Source organism: Colletotrichum karsti, assembly GCF_011947395.1.
Source record: "Colletotrichum karsti strain CkLH20 chromosome Unknown Scaffold71, whole genome shotgun sequence".
Classification (NCBI taxonomy): Eukaryota; Fungi; Ascomycota; class Sordariomycetes; order Glomerellales; family Glomerellaceae; genus Colletotrichum; species Colletotrichum karsti.
The window spans coordinates 40,651-57,777 of NW_024065971.1; the positions used below are offsets into that span (position 1 = coordinate 40,651).

Here is a 17,127-nt window from a genome sequence, read left to right on the forward strand (position 1 = left end):
CGGTCGTGAGAAACAGCATGTTGCATGCCACGCTGCCCTGTTGCCGGGGGATCCCCAAACAGAATCGTGTTGCGCTACTGTTCCGTTCATCATGCCCGTTATGTCTCGAAGCAGGTCAGACTCAGCACCCGATGTCGTCGGCTCTTCAAACCCCTTTCCTTCGCCCCCTTCTTCCTTTAACCCCGGCGACTGGTGGATACAAATGGCGGGCCCCTACCCGATTCTAGGTTCCGCTTTGCTTTGAATTTAACAAACTGACAATTTCATCTCAGCTACCCAAGTGCAGGACGGGTCAGGGTCCTGCGTGCATTGTCTCCAATTTTCGCCAATCATGCCATTTCCGTTGCCTAGGTACAGAGTACGGCTTGCTTGACAATGTCAATCAGCAGATATGATTGAGCATCTCGCTCGGCTCTACGAACTGACATAGCCAGTCATGATTATTTGTAGGTCAACACCGGTGCCTGAGATGAGTTGCAAACAAAAACTCCACGCTGCTACGCGATCTCCGGCCTAGCGGCCTGCTGCATTACCACAATCTCCGAATCGTCTCCCGTATACTCCAGTTTCCCCATCTCATCCGCCCTGCATGCAAGAGTTCTACAGAGTACTCCGTACGTGTTCTGTTTCTCTCTCACCGCCTTATCAGCAACTTGAAATCCCGCGCATTCCTCGTTCAATCACCAACGGAGCAAAGAGAATGCCCCCACTCGGATCCTCGAGAGCACGTAGAGTGCGCCTGAGGCAAGTTCCAAGTTTATTTGCGCCATCCATGCCGCATTTACGTCTGCCTCTGTCTACCCGCCCTACATTTTTCTTTTTTGTCATGCCTACAAGTTGATGTAATTCCGGTACTCCATTATCCAAAGCGTCTGAGCAGCCCCTGCCGACATGTTGAAATGCTGTCTCTAGAGGCAGAGAGCCCTGTCAGTCGCCATGACGTCCCAAAAAGTTTCCCTCGCAAACGCCCTCCCAATGCCATTCATCGCGATATCCAATTTAGTACAGGACGCGGGTCAAGATGCGTGCTGTGTCATGGTTAGCGAAATGATTTCCAGGGCTGGCGACGGAGGTTGATGTGCTTACAGTTCAAGGCGTCTAGGCTATCCGAGATGTCCTTGATATCCTCGGCCTTGACATCGCTAACGTCAGCCATGAGGTAGGCGATGTCGCCCTTGCTGTCGGTAATCTGCTTGTCGACGTTGTGGTTGCCCAGAATCTCGTTGACTCGGCGCAGGACACCAGGGATGTTGCGGTGGATATAGATGACACGAGCATGGTCAGGCTCATCCAGTGTCAATGATCTCAGGTTGACCTCGGGCAGGTTCACACTGTTAAGAGTGATGCCCTGGTTGATGTAGCGAACAAGAGCCTCGGCAACTTCGACACCGATGGCGCGCTGGGCCTCCTCGGTGCTGCCGCCAATGTGCGGTGTCAGAATAATGTTGTTCAGGTTGCGCAGATCCTCTCCCCATGTGTTGAGAGAGCTGTTGAAGTAGTCTCCATTCGCGGCGGGCTCGTTGGGGTATACGTCGAGAGCGGCACCAGCAATCTTGCCAGCCCGCATGGCGTTGATCAGGGCCTGAATGTCGACGACTGTGCCACGACTAGCATTGATGAGGTATGCACCGGTCTTCATCTTGTCCATCTGGGCAGCTCCAATCATGTTCTTGGTCTCTGGGAGCTCCGGCACGTGCAGGGTGACGAAGTCGGCTTCCTCCAACAGGTTCTCCAGAGTGGGCACTTGTCTTGCGGTACCCATGGCCATCAAATTCACAACATCGTAGTAGACAACGTTCATGCCCATGGCCTCGGCCAGAACGGACAACTGCGAGCCAATGTGACCGTAACCCACAATGCCTGGCCTAAAGTTAGAATGAGAGCGTTAGTCGTACGAAGATCGCAGGACTCACCGAGGGTCTTGCCGCGGATCTCCCAGCACTTGGAGCTGACCTTGTTCCACGTGCCGCGGTGCATCTCGTTGGAGCGGTCGCCCAGCTGGCGAGCCAGAGTGATGATCTCGGCGATGACCAGCTCCGCAACACTGCGGGAGTTGGCGAAGGGAGAGTTGAAGACAGCAATGCCGTGGGCAGCGGCGTATTCGAGGTCAACCTGATTGGTACCGATGCAAAAGCAGCCGATCACCAGCAGGTTCTTGGCCTCGCGAAGGACCTTCTCGGTCAACTTGGTCTTGGAGCGGATACCAATGACATGAACATCCCTAGGAGAAAGTATGAGCCGAGGGTGTTCTCTCTCCGCCACCATTTTTTTCCTTCCTAGTGCCCTTCCTGAACGTTCAGTGAGGAATATGCTTACCGAATCTTCTCAATGAGCTGGTCCTCGGGCAGAGAGGTCTTGAGGGCCTCGACCTGGTAGCCCTGCTCGGTGAGTATGTCCTTGCCGGTCTGGTTGACATTCTCGAGGAGCAAAATTTTGATGTCCTGGGTATCGAAGGGCTTCAGTAGCTTGGGAGCCGGCCTCCTGGCAAGGGCGGGGCCGCCAAAGCTGGAGGGAGGAGAATGGAAAGTGGCAGTGGGAGAAGTTGACAAGCCAAGGCTGGCAGAGACTTCAAGGTTCTTTCCGAGCGCAGGCGCGCCGGTGATGTCCTTTGCTGAGGCCATGATATTGTATGACGGTTTGGGAGGGCACAGATGCGTATGACGATGGAGGGGTAGTGCGAGTTTTTGATGCGGGGCAGAGCAGCGCGATGTGCAACACTCAACTGACTGAATGCGGCGTCGAATCAAAGGGTGTCTGACAGGCGGCAATTTGTAAGGGATGGAAAAGCGATGTCCAGCTCAGTGAGCGAGTAGCACAATGGTTAGTCCTAGTACACTGAATAAGACGAGACAACCACTGACGATGTTCTGGGGAGAGAGAAGTTTTATAATCCAACGTCGAAATGACGCGGGATGGCCCTGCAGCGATCGAAAGAGTGACTCGACCGACCGAGGGGGGGAAAAAAAATTAAAAAAAAAAAATTGGGCTCTTCGCAACACCTCCGATCATGGCGTTTGACTGGTTAGGTCGGATCTCTCGTTACTTACGGTGACTAAGAGCGCCGCCAAAGATGTGCTATGGCCCTGGGCACCGTGCAAACCCTGGATACCTACGTACCTGCCTATCCGTCAGGGTTCCTGAGGTAAGGTAACCTAACAATAATTACAGCCGCAGCAAGCTGAGGTGACGTTTTCTTAAACGACCTTCTCAGACACTGGACGACAATGGGTCACCGTCCCGGCCAAGGTCCAGTAGACTCGGTATACATAGTGTCCCAGTGTCCTTCATGGCAGACCCCGAAAGTGGGTCTGGTCCCGTCCGGAACTACCGCTGCGTGCGCCAATCAGTTCAACACGGTGCGGAGGTACCTTAGTCTTAAGTTCCGTCCCGTCAGGTCGCCTGGGGATATCGGGAATTGCTCACACAGTCGATCCAGTCCACACTCGGTTCATCCACCTCTATGGTCCCGTCCATTGCACCAGCGGAGTTACTCCGGCAGTCGGTCCGTAGAGGTGTCCAGTCCAGTCACTCATTACCTTCCATGCCTTATTCTGACGGAACCGAGTCGAGTACGCCGTGGCCAAGCACCTCATCGCACTGAGCAAATCTGACATTTCAGCTCCGATGCCTTGCCAGGTGTTCTTCCCACCATCACGGAAGAGGCAAGAAGACAAAAAGGGAAGGGGGAAAAGAAGAAAGAAAAAGAGAAAGGCGACAAGCTTTTCACCCCTTCCAGCATCAGCACGAAGGCCAAGGACAACTACGCGCGGGTCATAGTGTCTGAAGACGGGACCTGATAGTCAACGCATTAGTCGTACATTCCAAGTGCCGGTTCCGGACCTTCAAACCCTCCACGTCCCTCCCACCTCATTGACCTGCTCACCCAGGCGCTCTTGTCACCGCCTTGTAATAGTGCTGACTCATAAAAGCTGAGCAGGTATCCAATATTTTGGTGTTTCCATGGCCGCGAAGGGCTTTTGTTAAGGTAGAATATCCACACGGTAAAGTCCAGAGCCCTGGTTCCTGTAACCACTGGCAAAGTAAGGTAGGCAATCCGTCCAGTCCTGCCGCTCCGGCACCTTAAACCGCCGATCCGACGTCGCGCGCCGCAATGCCCGTGCCCCCGATTTCCCACGGAGCTTCCATCTTAGTCACTGCCGCAGATAGCCCCCATCCCGAACGATTGTCGGCATCATCGCCGCTGACAGGCCTAGCTGACCATCGGTGCATCACAACCACAATTAACCGCTCGCGGCCTCCGTCACCGGAACGAAACAACAGACCAGTCATTCGACCTTGATTGCTCTCTACTAAGGTACTTCCCCCGCTAGAAACCCTACCCGTCGTACAAGACAGAAGAAATTCAATAAACACCCTTTTCACGATTCCCGTTTCAGCAGCCACGTTTAGCATCATTCATGACTATCATCATGACCGGGATGTGAACAGCCGTATCTCTTAGAAGAACAAAAGGTTTGGGATCGAAATCAATTACCATCTATCAAGCAGGGGGCCCTTCCGTGGGACGCTGCTTGGCTCAACCCTCATAATGCCGAGGTATCGCGCATAGTAGCCGCCGCCACCGCCGTAGGTGCGGGAACCACGCGTCGGAGTATCACATTCCCCCAAAAGTCCCGACCAACGTGAACGTCAAGAATGTATCAACGAAAGTGACCTATGCCTGCGTCGCTCAGCTCTGCTTGCACTCGGCCGCCTCCTGCTTGGGCTTGCCAGTATCATCCTGCCATAAAGAGTCAGCGCTCGCTAATCACTTGCATGAAATCGGCTCAAACTCACCTCGTCCTCGGACTCTTCATCCTCGTCGCGATCCTCGCTGAGATCGTCGTCATCGTCGTCGTCCTCCTCGTCGTCGTAGCCCTCAAGGTCGTCGTCCTCCAGCTCCTCGAAGGCGAGAGCTTCGCCAGTGAACCAGTCGATCGCGCGAGGAATGAGCTTTTCCTTGATATCCTCACCCAGCTGATAGTCGAGCTCGAGGCGCTCTTCAATGTCGGACGCAGCATCATCGTCGTCCTCCGTGGGGGCCTGAGGAGGAGAGAAAAAGTTGAAGAAAGACTCGGTGGGGACCGTCTTCTTGACGATGCGGGTCTGCTTGGTGGCTGTCATATATGGTCAGTGATCAAAGCGTCTGGGCAGCCTGGTGTGCCGGTCCAACTCACTCTTGTTCCTCTGCTTCTTGCTCTCAATTCTGACGGTCAGGTCCTTGCCTTCCTTCCAGTCGATCTTGTCACCCTCGGCGTGATCGTAGATGAAGTCACCGCCGTAGCCACTCTCGCTCTGGTAGAAGTAGGTCTTGGTAATAGTCTTGTTGGTGAAGAACTCGTTCTCGGCAAACTCGAAGATAAGGCGGAAACCAGGCTTGTCGAGGTACTCCATACGAATATCAACCAGGTGCTTCAAGGCCGCCTCGTCGCGGTCGGTAATCATCTCGGCGAGAGAGATTTGGTTCTTCATGGCAGAAAGCCAAAATTCAGGAATACCAGAAACGGGCTCGGACGATTCAGCGGGCTTCTCCGTCTTCTCGGCCTCTTCGGTCTCCTCATTGTCATCATCCTCCTCTTCACCAGCCTTTATCTCCTCCTCAGTGGGTTCAGAGCCTCCGTTGACGATCTTGGCACGCTTCTCATAAAGAGGAGTGAACTTGGCGAAGTACTTCTTCTCCAACTGAAGAACCTCCTCCTGGAAATCGGCCTCAAGCTTGGAGTGCTCCTTCTGAATGCCCTTCAGTCCAGCAACGCGGCGGCGCACCTGAGGGGGGAGGGACTCGATATAACCGGAGGAACGGCCGACGAGGGAGCCGAGTCTTCCCTGAATCATCTGGACGAGCTTGGGGTTTTGGGCGAAGATGGAGGCGGCGGCGGCACGGTCAAAATCCTCTGCAATGGGTAGATTGGACGTCAGTCACGGTCGGACAGAGGGGCAGGGGTGATGGCAAGTGGCGGAAGAGGGGCACATACCCTCCTTGATGCTGGCAACGCCAGGCTGCTGAGCGTGCGATGAGATGGGCGCATTTTGCAGAGGGGTATTTTGCGGCGTACTAGAGATCGGAAAGTTATTGTCAGCGATCGTGAGACTGGCATACTGCATAGCGGACGGAACAAGCGTGGGGTCGCCACGCAGACGCAGACGCGGACGCAGATTCAGATTCGCAGTGCATGTCAGATACTTACGGCGCAGTAGCCGGGTCGAGGCGCTTGTTGCGGATGGGCTCAGCCATTATGTGCGTTCGACTCGGAGGTCGTGGGGAGAAAGGATGGATTTGAGATGCAGAGAGCAGTGGGATGGAAAAAAAAATCCCAGCCGAGCGGAAGAGGGATTGACAGGACAGAAGACGCGGATGCCGAGGGCGAGAAGTTGTAGATGTCTAGTCGATTATTCTGGTGGGGGGAAGTGATCGGTGAAGTGAAAAAATTTGGGAACCAAAGAGGCTTTCTCCTCCCGTTGGGGCGGGTACTTAGGCGCCTTACCTGCCATGGGCGTAGACACCTACCAGCACAGGTAGGTGTCAGCCTAGGTAATTAGGTAGTACCTACCTTAGGTATGGACCTTAGGCAGGTAGGCATGTAAGGTAGGTAGACGGTAATTAGGTAGTGGATGGATGGAATAACAGCCTCTACCTGTGGACCGCAATTGACGGGCGACGTCCTACCTTACCTACCTTACCTGGGTAGGCAGGTGGGCAGATAGGCAGATACCTTGGGCAGATACCTTGGGCAGGTACGCAGCTACCAGTGTTTAGGTGAGTGCTCCAAGGCACCTAAGGTAGCTAGATAACCTACATGCCGCTGGCGGTCCGTGGTGGAAGTCTTCCACGATACCTACCTTACTCAAGGTACAGTGCCTTAATTACCTGGTAATGAGGGGAAAGCCTGAGGTCGCGCGCTACATCCATGCGGTTGACCCTCTTACATCAGCCTCCCACATGATTCGCCCGGGGAATCAGTGAAGGCTGAAGTACCCCAAGTTCCTTACCAAGGTATGGACGTCAAGGGCCTTTCGGAATGTTGTCTGGGTAGCCCATCCGTACTAAAGAGAAAGCGTATTTTCAGCAACAAAGTGCCCGACTCGAGCTGAACGACCAACTTCCTAGCGCTGCTGGCTGAAGTTCACCAAATCTTCGCCGTTTTCACAAACACCCATCGTTGTTTTCTTCCCTTACTGTCTGACGCTTTTGCGTCGTCCAGGCTTCCGCAACATCATCAACCCGTACATGGCTGAGCTTCTCTCAGTCGACTGCTATCCACTTGCGACTTTCTCGTCTCGCGGCAATGCGCACCATCCGCCGCCTTTATAGCACCGTATCTTTCCAGTCGAGTGTTCGAAGGGTTCGACGAGTTGATTACCGTTGAGTTCTCTGCGCCGCCTGTCCACAAACAGTAGCCGCACAACACTGTTTCCGACCCAAACGTCACCATGGCTCAACCTCCGGATCGAGGGCACCACCGTGCCTCGTCGACGTCTAGAACGAACGGCCATGCTCCCTTGTACCGTCTGAACTCGAATCAGAGCAGTACGAGCATATTTGAGGAGGTGGAGATGGCGCACGATGAGGTCAGGCTTATTGGAGCACCGCCGCCACCTCTGCATCGTCACTAACAATCATTGCCGATAGCTCTTTTCAGGTCCCATCGCTGAAAGTCTTCCCACCAGTGTTTCCGCCTTCTCCCACCGCAGACCACGAGCCGACTCTACTACAAGCTTTACCTACTACCAAGACGAGGATGAGCCCGAGATTTCCCCTACGTTCGACGATGAGCGCCACTACAATGACGAACGTCGAAGCATGTCCGACGTCGGCGACTTCAACTTCGGCGACGAGGACGAAAGCGAGGCCGACATCGAGAATGGCGACCCAGATGACGACGACTACATTCTACACCATAGAAGATCTTCGACACATTCGCGATCTTCAGTACACGCTCGACTCTTACGCAGGGATAGCACCACTACAAACAAGAGCTTGGGTGGAGATGGCCGGATAAGCCAAAAGATCTATATGGTGAATGAGGACCTCACCATTGCAATAGCAGGATTCAAGACGAGTGGCTTGGGCTTTGCTGCATATGCTCTTCTCTGTATATGCACTCTTGGACTCTCGTGGCTTCTGCTAAGATGGTTTCCCCGCTGGCAAGTAAGGTTGTTGGGGCGACCCTCCCCCTTAGCTGAATGTGACTGGGTCGTGGTTGAGGTAAGTTTTTTTGACCCAAATAGAGAATGCTGTGGCTAACTTTTGTTCAGAATCAATGGGGCGAGTTCGCTGTCATGGACGTGGACAAGAAATTGTACGGGAGACCCATGTCCACCATATTCGGCTCCAGCGAGAAGGGCTACATGATGGACGATGATTATGACCCCATCATCACCGAGCTGCGGATGCTCAACTACCGCTATGTCCGTCTCTACTTTAATCAGCAAAAGGACAAGTTCATCATGTTCAACGGTTGGGTAGATCCGAACTGGATCGACTCCCGCGCTGTGCGAGCAGGTATCGATAGCGATGAAAAGGGGCTTCGAGAGATTGTTTTTGGCAGCAACCTCATTGACATTGAGCAAAAGTCTATCTCGCGCCTCCTTGTAGACGAGGTACGTGTTGTTGGACTGCTGAGAGCTGAGATGCTGACAGTCCCAGGTATTCCATCCCTTCTACGTTTTCCAAATTGCCAGTTTGATTCTTTGGTCCCTGGACGAGTACTATTACTATGCTGTTGCCATCTTCTTGATGTCATTTGGCAGCATCGCAACCACTCTGGTTGAGACTCGGGCTGTAAGTAATGTCGAGTCTGTCCATCGAACTTTTGATGCTTATTTCCTCAGACCATGAAACGTCTTCGAGAAATATCTCGGTTCGAATGCGACGTTCGCGTCCTTCGCAACGGATTTTGTGAGTTTTGCCCTCAATGTGGTCCCGACCGACGAATCTGACACGTGCAAGGGCGATACGTTTCTTCGAGTGAACTGGTACCCGGCGATGTCTACGAAGTTAGCGATCCAAATTTGTCCCAGTTCCCCAGCGACGGACTCTTGCTGAGTGGTGACTGTATTGTCAACGAGAGTATGCTCACTGGTAAGTAATTCACATGCTGCATCCTTTTCCCCGTATGTGAGCATCGCTGACGCACTCAACTAGGCGAGTCAGTCCCGGTTTCCAAGACTCCGGCGACCGAGGAGACCATGTATAGCCTAGACTTGGCTGCGCCGACGGTCTCGCCAGAGATTGCGAAACACTTCCTCTTCTGCGGCACTAAAATCATTCGCGCTCGCAGGCCTCAGGAGGACCGAGATGGTGACGCTGTTGCCCTGGCACTTGTTGTCAGGACAGGTTTCAGCACGACGAAAGGCTCCCTAGTCCGATCCATGCTCTTCCCGAAACCATCAGGCTTCAAATTTTACCGGGACTCTTTCCGGTATATCAGCGTCATGGCCATTGTGGCAATGCTTGGATTCATCGCGTCTTTCGTCAACTTCTTGCGGCTGCATCTGGCCTGGCATTTGATCATTGTCCGCGCTCTAGATTTGATCACCATTGTGGTACCTCCTGCATTACCAGCCACTCTGACAATTGGGACGAACTTCGCCCTAAGCAGACTCAAGAAGAAGCAAATCTTCTGCATCAGCCCCCAGCGGGTCAACGTTGGCGGCAAACTAGATATCATGTGTTTTGACAAGACGGGAACCTTGACAGAAGATGGACTGGATATTCTTGGTGTGCGGGTAGTGTCGCCAGCCACCAGCAGATTCACGGATGTCCTGTCAGATCCAGTGTCTCTTATTTCTGCCCCGGCCCTTCAGGGCGGCAACATGGGTCAGAACTCGAACCTCAAGGCTGCTCTTTTCACCATGGCAACATGTCATTCTCTCAGGTCCATTGATCACGAACTACTGGGAGATCCGCTCGACCTGAAAATGTTTGAGTTTACCCGCTGGTCTTTCGAAGAGGGTAAGCAAAGCCTGAACGAGGACGATCAAGATCAAGGAAGCCTCTCTCCTTCGGTCGCTCGGCCGCCCGCGGAGTATAGCGATCTTCTACGCGGGAACAACGATGGCACACATTCGGTAGGTAGAAGTCGATTCTTCTATGAGACCGAGCTAATCTGGACCAATAGCCACCTCTCGAACTAGGAGTATTGCGGTCTTTTGAGTTTGTCTCTCAACTGCGCAGAGCAAGCGTCATTGTGAGACAGTTCGGAAAACCCAGCGGGGACATCTACGTAAAAGGCGCCCCTGAATGCATGCGGGAGATTTGCCGAGAGGACAGCTGTATGTTGACGACACTGACACGGGTCATGAAATCTGGCCAAGCGTCGTTTGCTAATTGGTGGCCCTTCTTCCAGTTCCCGTCGACTACGATGAGCAACTGGCTTACTACACGCATAAGGGTTATCGTGTAATCGGATGCGCAACTCGACACATACCCAAACTTAGCTGGGTTAAGGCACAGAAGATGAAGCGACATGAAGCCGAGTCCAACTTGGAGTTCACAGGCTTCATAATATTCGAAAACAAGTTGAAGCCTACCACTGCGTCGGTGCTAAATGAGCTCTTGGGCTCAAATATTAGCACAACCATGGTGACGGGTGACAACATCCTGACAGCCATCAGCGTTGCTCGCGAATGCAGTTTGATGAAAAAGACAGCGCACTGCTTCGTGCCGAGGTTCATCGAGGGTAAGCAGATCCTAGGCAAGCTGCGTGCACGTTGCATCTAACACAGAGAAGGAAATGCTAGCGACCCCAAGGCGCGCCTGCAATGGGAGAGCATTGACAACAACGCTTTTCAGTTGAATGACCAAACGCTGTTGGCATGTCACCCCTAGAACCGCATCTCTTTTCTGTAATTACGCTAACCGTGCTGCAGCCAATGGCTCCTCCTGCTGACGTTGATGCGTCACTGGCATACAATATCAACGACATCCGCAACTATACGCTTGCTGTTAGCGGCGAAGTGTTCCGCTGGATTGTGGACTTCGCTCCTCCCATTGTCCTGCAAAGGGTAAGTTAGATTGTGATCACTGTCACCAGTCAGTATTGACTCATCGTCCTAGATGCTTGTTCGTGGTAGAGTGTTTGCACGCATGTCACCTGATGAGAAACATGAGCTCGTCGAGAAACTGCAAGGCATTGGTTACTGTTGCGGATTTTGTGGCGATGGTGCAAATGATTGTGGCGCACTGAAGGCTGCAGACGTGGGCATTTCGCTCTCCGAAGCTGAAGCCTCTGTTGCAGCGCCCTTCACTTCTCGAATCTTCGATATTGGCTGTGTGCCTACTGTCATCCGGTATGTGGGGTACGTGGTTGTCACTTCGAGTTGTGCTAACATGTTTCTGTAGCGAAGGACGTGCTTCACTCGTGACGAGCTTCAGCTGCTTCAAGTACATGAGCCTCTACTCGGCGATTCAATTCACGTCGGTCACCTTCCTCTACGCCAAAGCCTCAAATCTCGGCGACTTCCAGGTTAATTTGACAGCTATACTTGACCTTACCAGTACTGACCGGCCTCCAGTTTCTGTTCATTGACTTGCTACTGATTTTACCAATTGCTATTTTCAGTAAGTATTCTACCAACAGCCGCCAGTTGTATGTTGTACTCATACGTGAATCAAGTGAGCTGGGGCGGACCATTCCCCGTGTTATCGCGGGAACGACCCACAGCGGACCTTGTGTCGCGCAAAGTCCTCGTACCGCTGCTTGGCCAGATGATCATCTGTATCGCCATCCAAACCGTCGCCTACGTTGCCGTGCGCGAGCAGCCATGGTGAGTTCACGGCCCTTTCCTTATCGACGAGATGACCTTGTTACTAATGGCCTGAGAAGGTACATTCCACCACGGCTGAACCATGAAAAGTCCAGCATCAAGAACTCTGAAAACACGGTACTCTTTTTGGTGTCATGTTTTGAGTATATCCTGGCAGGGGTGGTTCTCAACGCTGGTCCTCCCTTCAGAGAGAGAGCGCTCAAGAACTGTAGGTTTTTGTTGACATCTCATCCTTCGAAATTGCTGACCGTTGGCCAGGGCCATTTTTGGCGACCGTTGCGGGAACGGTCTTGATCACGATTTACATGATCTTGGGACCAGCGCATGCAGTGAAGAAACTGATGCAACTGACAAAGACCAGCTGGGACTTTGAGCTCTTCATGATCATGCTAGGCGCCATCTACTTGGCTACAGCTTGGATATCGGAGAAGTATCTTTTCCAGAAGTTAGCTCGGGCAGCTGGGCATTTCAAAAAGCGGGTACTGAAGGAACCAAAGCAGAGAAAGGAGTACAAAATCATCCTAGAGAACATGCACGTGTAATATAGCGTCAGCAGCAGAGGAGCTTTCACGTTAGGTAATGCTACCTCGTGATGGCTCATTTCTGTCTCTTTAGACATAGCCACAGAAACCAGAAGGTCTTCAAGGACGAGCGTTACGGCGTCAATTGGCGTCTGCGCGCTTGGAACTAGATTGACAATTGTCCAATATGTCCTCATGGCTTTCACAATTGAGGTTGGCGGCTGCAAGGGAGACGAATGGACGTGTCATCGATGATCCACTCGACCCGCATTCCGGTGCCAAGCTAGCCCAAGCGCGTCGCCCGGCTCCGAGTGGCCGGGGATTCTGTTACAACTGTGTGAGACAGCCAACATTAACCTGCCACTCCCAACCGCGTACAAGAGGTATTCATTGATTGATATGTGCACCTGTTGAGATCTTCTTGTGATCGACTCATTTCATTCTTCTCTTCCACAGCCTTGACTCCTTTTTGCCAGCTAGTAAAGCTGCAGCCGACACGCCAACCTGCTGGTGCCCGAACGGCACCCTTGTGCTCGGGCTTGTAACCGGTTTCGAAGTTCAACATCACACGGCTCCGAGCCCGGAACGACAAAAGAACCACTAGGCGTCTGCGTTATTCGCTCACTGGAGGAATTTGTGCAATTCAATCTCAATTAGACTCGTTTCATCGGTTGTCAGTAGGCGTCTATCTCCCAGTAATCCTGCACATTGAACATGGGTGAGTTCAGCAGGCTGGCAATGGGTGACATATGGGTCACATAAGACCAACCCGTATCACTAACATCAGTTTACAGACTGGGTTCTTGATGGCGGGTATTTGCCTCATGCCGTGATAAGAATAGGCATCCAGCGCCAGCTCCAGGAGCGTCTTGACTCCATTGCGAGCACCTCTCTCAGTCTCGACTATGAGCGGAAAATGACATTCATCGAGAAGCTGCGAACACAGCCAATCGCCATCGAGACAGCCACTGCTAACAAGCAGCACTACGAGGTCGGCACCGGTGTGCTAGCTGCCTGCCTGGGCCCGCGCATGAAGTACTCGTGTTGTCTATACCCCAAGGGCGGTGAGACTTTGGCGCAGGCCGAAGTGGCCATGCTGCAGACCTATGTTGAGAAGGCCGAATTGAAAGATGGCATGAGCATTTTGGATCTTGGGCAAGTCTTCGTTCCCTTCTACCCACTACCAGCTCCGGGCATTTGTGGCTGAAGTGCGACTGGCTAACTGACTCCCGTGATCTAGATGCGGTTGGGGATCGGGCGCTTTGTATTTCGCCGAGGTCCTGCCCAGCTCCAAGGTGACAGCCTTTTCCAACTCCAGGACGCAAAAGGAGTACATCGATGGCAAGGCCAGGGAAAAGGGCATCACCAACCTGACCGTCATCACGGGTAACGTCGTTGACTACGAGTTTGAGCCCGAGTCCTTCGACAGGGTTGTGTCCATCGAGGTACGTCAGTTGAATATCACCAATACAGGGCACTCGAGTAATGCCAAATCAAGCTTTTCGAGCACATGAAGAATTACGAGCTGCTGATGGCCAAGGTTGGCCGAGCGCTGCGGCCGGGCGGCAAACTCTTCGTACACATTTTTGCCCACAAGACAACGCCTTATGACTAGTGAGCTCAGTTCTCTCCATTTTACCCAGACACATGAGGTCGCTAACCCAAGGAACTCAGCGAGGAGGGTTGGATGACGACGCACTTCTTCACGGGAGGCACGATGCCCTCTGCCGATCTGCTCCTTTACTTTCAGCGCGATCTCCAGATCCAAAAACAATGGTGGGTCAACGGCCAGCATTACTCCAAAACCTGCGAAGTAAGTTCAGTAGCCTTTTAACGATGTTGAACGACATTTGACACTCGCGTCATAGGACTGGCTGAGCAAGATGCTCGCTCACAAGCAGAAGATCTGGCCGCACTTGACCGAGACGTACGGAGAACAAGACGCAAGCGTGTGGTATAATCGCTGGCAGATATTCTACATGGCGTGTTCCGAGTTATTCGCCTACCAAGGCGGGGACATTTGGGGCGTGGCGCACTATCTCTTTGAAAAACCCAACCAAGGTTGAAAACGGCCGCGATGGTCGTGATGTAATATTTGTAGAATGTTTGATTCCTTCGCGCTGCCACATGCCAGATAGCTATGGCACAACCGACATGTTATGACAGCTTCCTTTGCAAAACTTGTGTTCCTGCCGATTTGCGCCTCGAAATGTGTGGTTTAGTGGTCCCAGGGGTGCTTCCAGCCCAGCAGGACGGCGCCTGCGAATCGTTGTCAGCTCCATGAATCACGATAGCAGCACTGCGAGAGGCTATAACCCACCGTCCTTCTTCGCGCGGTACATCAGCTACGGGTATCGCATAATGTCAGTTCATCGGAGTCTCGATCGGAAGGCTGGGAAGGAGTGACGCACGAAGAACCACATGCCAGCACCCAGAGCAGTCGCCGTGTAACGGTAGATGCCTGGAACGTGGGGCGTAGGATTCTTGAACTTGTGGACAGGAGACATGGTGAATTTGTGACCGAGCGTGTCGTTCGAGAGTTGGGGTCGAGTTCCTGCGAGCATGGTGTGTTAGAAGCGGTGGTAGAGTCAATTGGTTGGGTCACGATGAACCTACAAACCTCGGATGTCGCCCTGTCTTCGTAGCGCTGGATTCGGCTGGAACGGGGTAAACAGAGGCTCTGAGGTAGTGGTAGATGGAGGATCTGGTATGGCGTCGTTCAGACTGACGATCGATAGTGAACCGGAGCCTTCCTTGGATGGTTGGATGATTAGGTAAGTCGCACCACCAATAGCGTAAAGTCCATTGTGATGGAAGATAGGTACGTATGGGTCAAGCCTACCTGAGTGGGGCCGTTTACCTTCCAGGGATTCCAACCTTCCATGGCGGGCACGTCCCGCCGTCTCAAACCAAGCCACAGCTGCGAGGAGCCCTTGAAGTGTGGTGGATACGTGGATACGCCTCTTTGACAACCTGGAATCGCACAAAGACGTGGCACCCTTGGCATCATTTAGCGGCGTCAGCGGTTGCATGCTCCGCGACGTTTGGATCCGATAAGACCCCCATTATCGCGACGTTTGATATCCGAGAAGGAAGCATTGTACTTCGAGCCACCTGTCCCTCTGCCCTGCGATTTCTTTGAAAAGACTCTTGGTCGGTCAACTCCAATAGCAACCAAACCGCGAGTGGTCTCTACCAGGAAACTACTCCGTCCCCTGTAGTTTTCTATTTCACCTCCTCACTCCCTATTGCGTTCGCCAAGCCGACAAGCATCGTCTACAGGGCCAGCTAGGTGCCAAAGTCGCCAGCATGACAACTCCCAAATTCAATTCCAAGTCGCCCACGATTCGGCGCATACGTAAAGAAGCCGCACGCCTTTCTATCATCCTCGCTCCTCTCGCTGACCACCGCCACCTAGTTCGCGAAGCACAAGAACTCTCCAACTCGCCGTCTCCCGATTACACGGCCGCTCCCCTAGAATCAGACCTTTTCGAATGGCATTTCACATTTCGCGGCCCCCCAAATTCTTCCTATAGCGACGGAATCTACCACGGCCGCATCGTACTGCCGCCTACATACCCCCTTCGCCCGCCGAGCTTCCGATTCCTCACCCCGAGCGGCCGATTCGAGACGAACCGCGAGATTTGCCTCAGTATCAGTGGCCATCACGAAGAGACATGGCAACCTGCCTGGGGAGTGAGGACAGCTTTGGTCGCGTATACCAACCCTGGATATATCCTTACTGATACCTTCCCACTGACTGACCATGGACCAGATTACGTAGCTTCATGGAAACTGACCCAAGGGGTCAGCTTGGCGGCCTCGAGACGAGCGACGCGGTGCGCAAGAGACACGCAGCGGCATCACATATGTTCAAGTGCCAAACATGCGCCAAGACAAACCTTGAGATAATCCAAGAATGCGAAGAAAGCGCCAAGGCCGTCGCCGGCACCTCAGAGTCCAACGAAGTCGGTATACCGTCCGAGTTGAAGATGAGCTGGAAAGACGAGATGGCCAAGCCAAAGGGGTCCGAGGAGGGCTCACCCGCGCCAGACGTGTCACAGCGGGAAGAGGGAGATACTGAAAGCGCCGAGCTCGCCGAGGGTTTTGTTCGAACGGCGCCCGAGACAGGTCTAGAAGCAAACCAAGTGCCAGCATCAACATCCGCGCCTCCCGCAGCTCGTCTCACCGAAGGAGTGCCAGCCCCCACAAGGACAGTCTCGCTACCTCCAGCGCCAAACGTACGGCAAGTTCACCAAGGGCCGCATGATGAGGGTGTGCCGCTATGGGTGGACCGATCCATTGTAGCTATTGTGGTGCTCCTGCTGGCCATGATTGTGAAGATGGTCCTTGACTTTTAAAAATGAGACGAGGAGTAATGAGAGAGGGGGGTGGGGGTTTCTACGCCCCTGCTCAATTATCCCCGTTCAGACCCCGGGTGTTTTACGAGCGGTTTTCTGGTAATGGACCTTCGCTGGCATTGCTCTGTTGATTTCTGTTGATTCATGGGTCTCACCTTTCATACAGGCCTGTCAAAGAACAACTCTATGGTCATGAGCAAGGATATAAAAGGGAACAGGATGGGTCTCTCTGCGCCAGAGACCGGGTACGAGTATTTGTCGTACAGCAGCGTGTTTTCCGATTTGCATTATCCACTCCTCCAGATAGCGTACTTGTTGACATCCAGGAACGGATGACTGCATGATGCTTTCAACGAATTGTTCCGAGCAACCCAGGTTTTGTTTGGTGATAGTAAGCCTGCGCTGTCACATTGTGTTTCAAAAGCAGAAGAACAACAAGCCGTCCGGTAATTATTCCGCACCTTCTTTTCACCCTC

At 53.1% G+C, this 17,127-nt stretch overlaps 6 protein-coding genes across 6 annotated transcripts; 3 read left to right on the forward strand and 3 right to left on the reverse strand.

Annotated features, from left to right (window-relative positions):
* Window positions 1-999: 999 nt before the first annotated feature.
* On the reverse strand, window positions 1,000-2,621 carry CkaCkLH20_13050 (uncharacterized protein; the record flags this gene model as incomplete). The annotated part of the gene is made up of 4 exons (XM_038895761.1): window positions 1,000-1,028; window positions 1,087-1,860; window positions 1,914-2,221; window positions 2,317-2,621. 4 exons carry the CDS (start codon window positions 2,619-2,621, stop codon window positions 1,000-1,002), a joined length of 1,416 nt encoding a protein of 471 aa, XP_038738914.1.
* A 2,069-nt stretch (window positions 2,622-4,690) lies between these two features.
* Window positions 4,691-6,235, reverse strand: CkaCkLH20_13051 (nucleosome assembly protein; the record flags this gene model as incomplete). Its single annotated transcript, XM_038895762.1, has 5 exons — window positions 4,691-4,741; window positions 4,798-5,117; window positions 5,178-5,894; window positions 5,976-6,055; window positions 6,189-6,235. The coding sequence occupies 5 exons, from the start codon at window positions 6,233-6,235 to the stop codon at window positions 4,691-4,693; spliced, it is 1,215 nt and encodes a 404-aa protein (XP_038738915.1).
* A 1,196-nt stretch (window positions 6,236-7,431) lies between these two features.
* On the forward strand, window positions 7,432-10,831 carry CkaCkLH20_13052 (uncharacterized protein; the record flags this gene model as incomplete). Its single annotated transcript, XM_038895763.1, has 10 exons — window positions 7,432-7,569; window positions 7,631-8,149; window positions 8,257-8,601; window positions 8,648-8,782; window positions 8,833-8,899; window positions 8,951-9,082; window positions 9,146-10,071; window positions 10,122-10,275; window positions 10,350-10,682; window positions 10,734-10,831. The coding sequence occupies 10 exons, from the start codon at window positions 7,432-7,434 to the stop codon at window positions 10,829-10,831; spliced, it is 2,847 nt and encodes a 948-aa protein (XP_038738916.1).
* Window positions 10,832-10,875: 44 nt separating this feature from the next.
* CkaCkLH20_13053 (cyclopropane-fatty-acyl-phospholipid synthase) lies at window positions 10,876-14,356 on the forward strand (the record flags this gene model as incomplete). Its single annotated transcript, XM_038895764.1, has 11 exons — window positions 10,876-11,007; window positions 11,060-11,292; window positions 11,345-11,468; window positions 11,518-11,563; window positions 11,619-11,769; window positions 11,829-11,977; window positions 13,085-13,325; window positions 13,531-13,735; window positions 13,789-13,904; window positions 13,965-14,103; window positions 14,159-14,356. 11 exons carry the CDS (start codon window positions 10,876-10,878, stop codon window positions 14,354-14,356), a joined length of 1,734 nt encoding a protein of 577 aa, XP_038738917.1.
* Window positions 14,357-14,508: 152 nt separating this feature from the next.
* On the reverse strand, window positions 14,509-14,854 carry CkaCkLH20_13054 (uncharacterized protein; the record flags this gene model as incomplete). The annotated part of the gene is made up of 3 exons (XM_038895765.1): window positions 14,509-14,549; window positions 14,611-14,635; window positions 14,702-14,854. 3 exons carry the CDS (start codon window positions 14,852-14,854, stop codon window positions 14,509-14,511), a joined length of 219 nt encoding a protein of 72 aa, XP_038738918.1.
* A 745-nt stretch (window positions 14,855-15,599) lies between these two features.
* On the forward strand, window positions 15,600-16,651 carry CkaCkLH20_13055 (ubiquitin-conjugating enzyme; the record flags this gene model as incomplete). The annotated part of the gene is made up of 2 exons (XM_038895766.1): window positions 15,600-16,006; window positions 16,066-16,651. 2 exons carry the CDS (start codon window positions 15,600-15,602, stop codon window positions 16,649-16,651), a joined length of 993 nt encoding a protein of 330 aa, XP_038738919.1.
* Window positions 16,652-17,127: the final 476 nt, after the last annotated feature.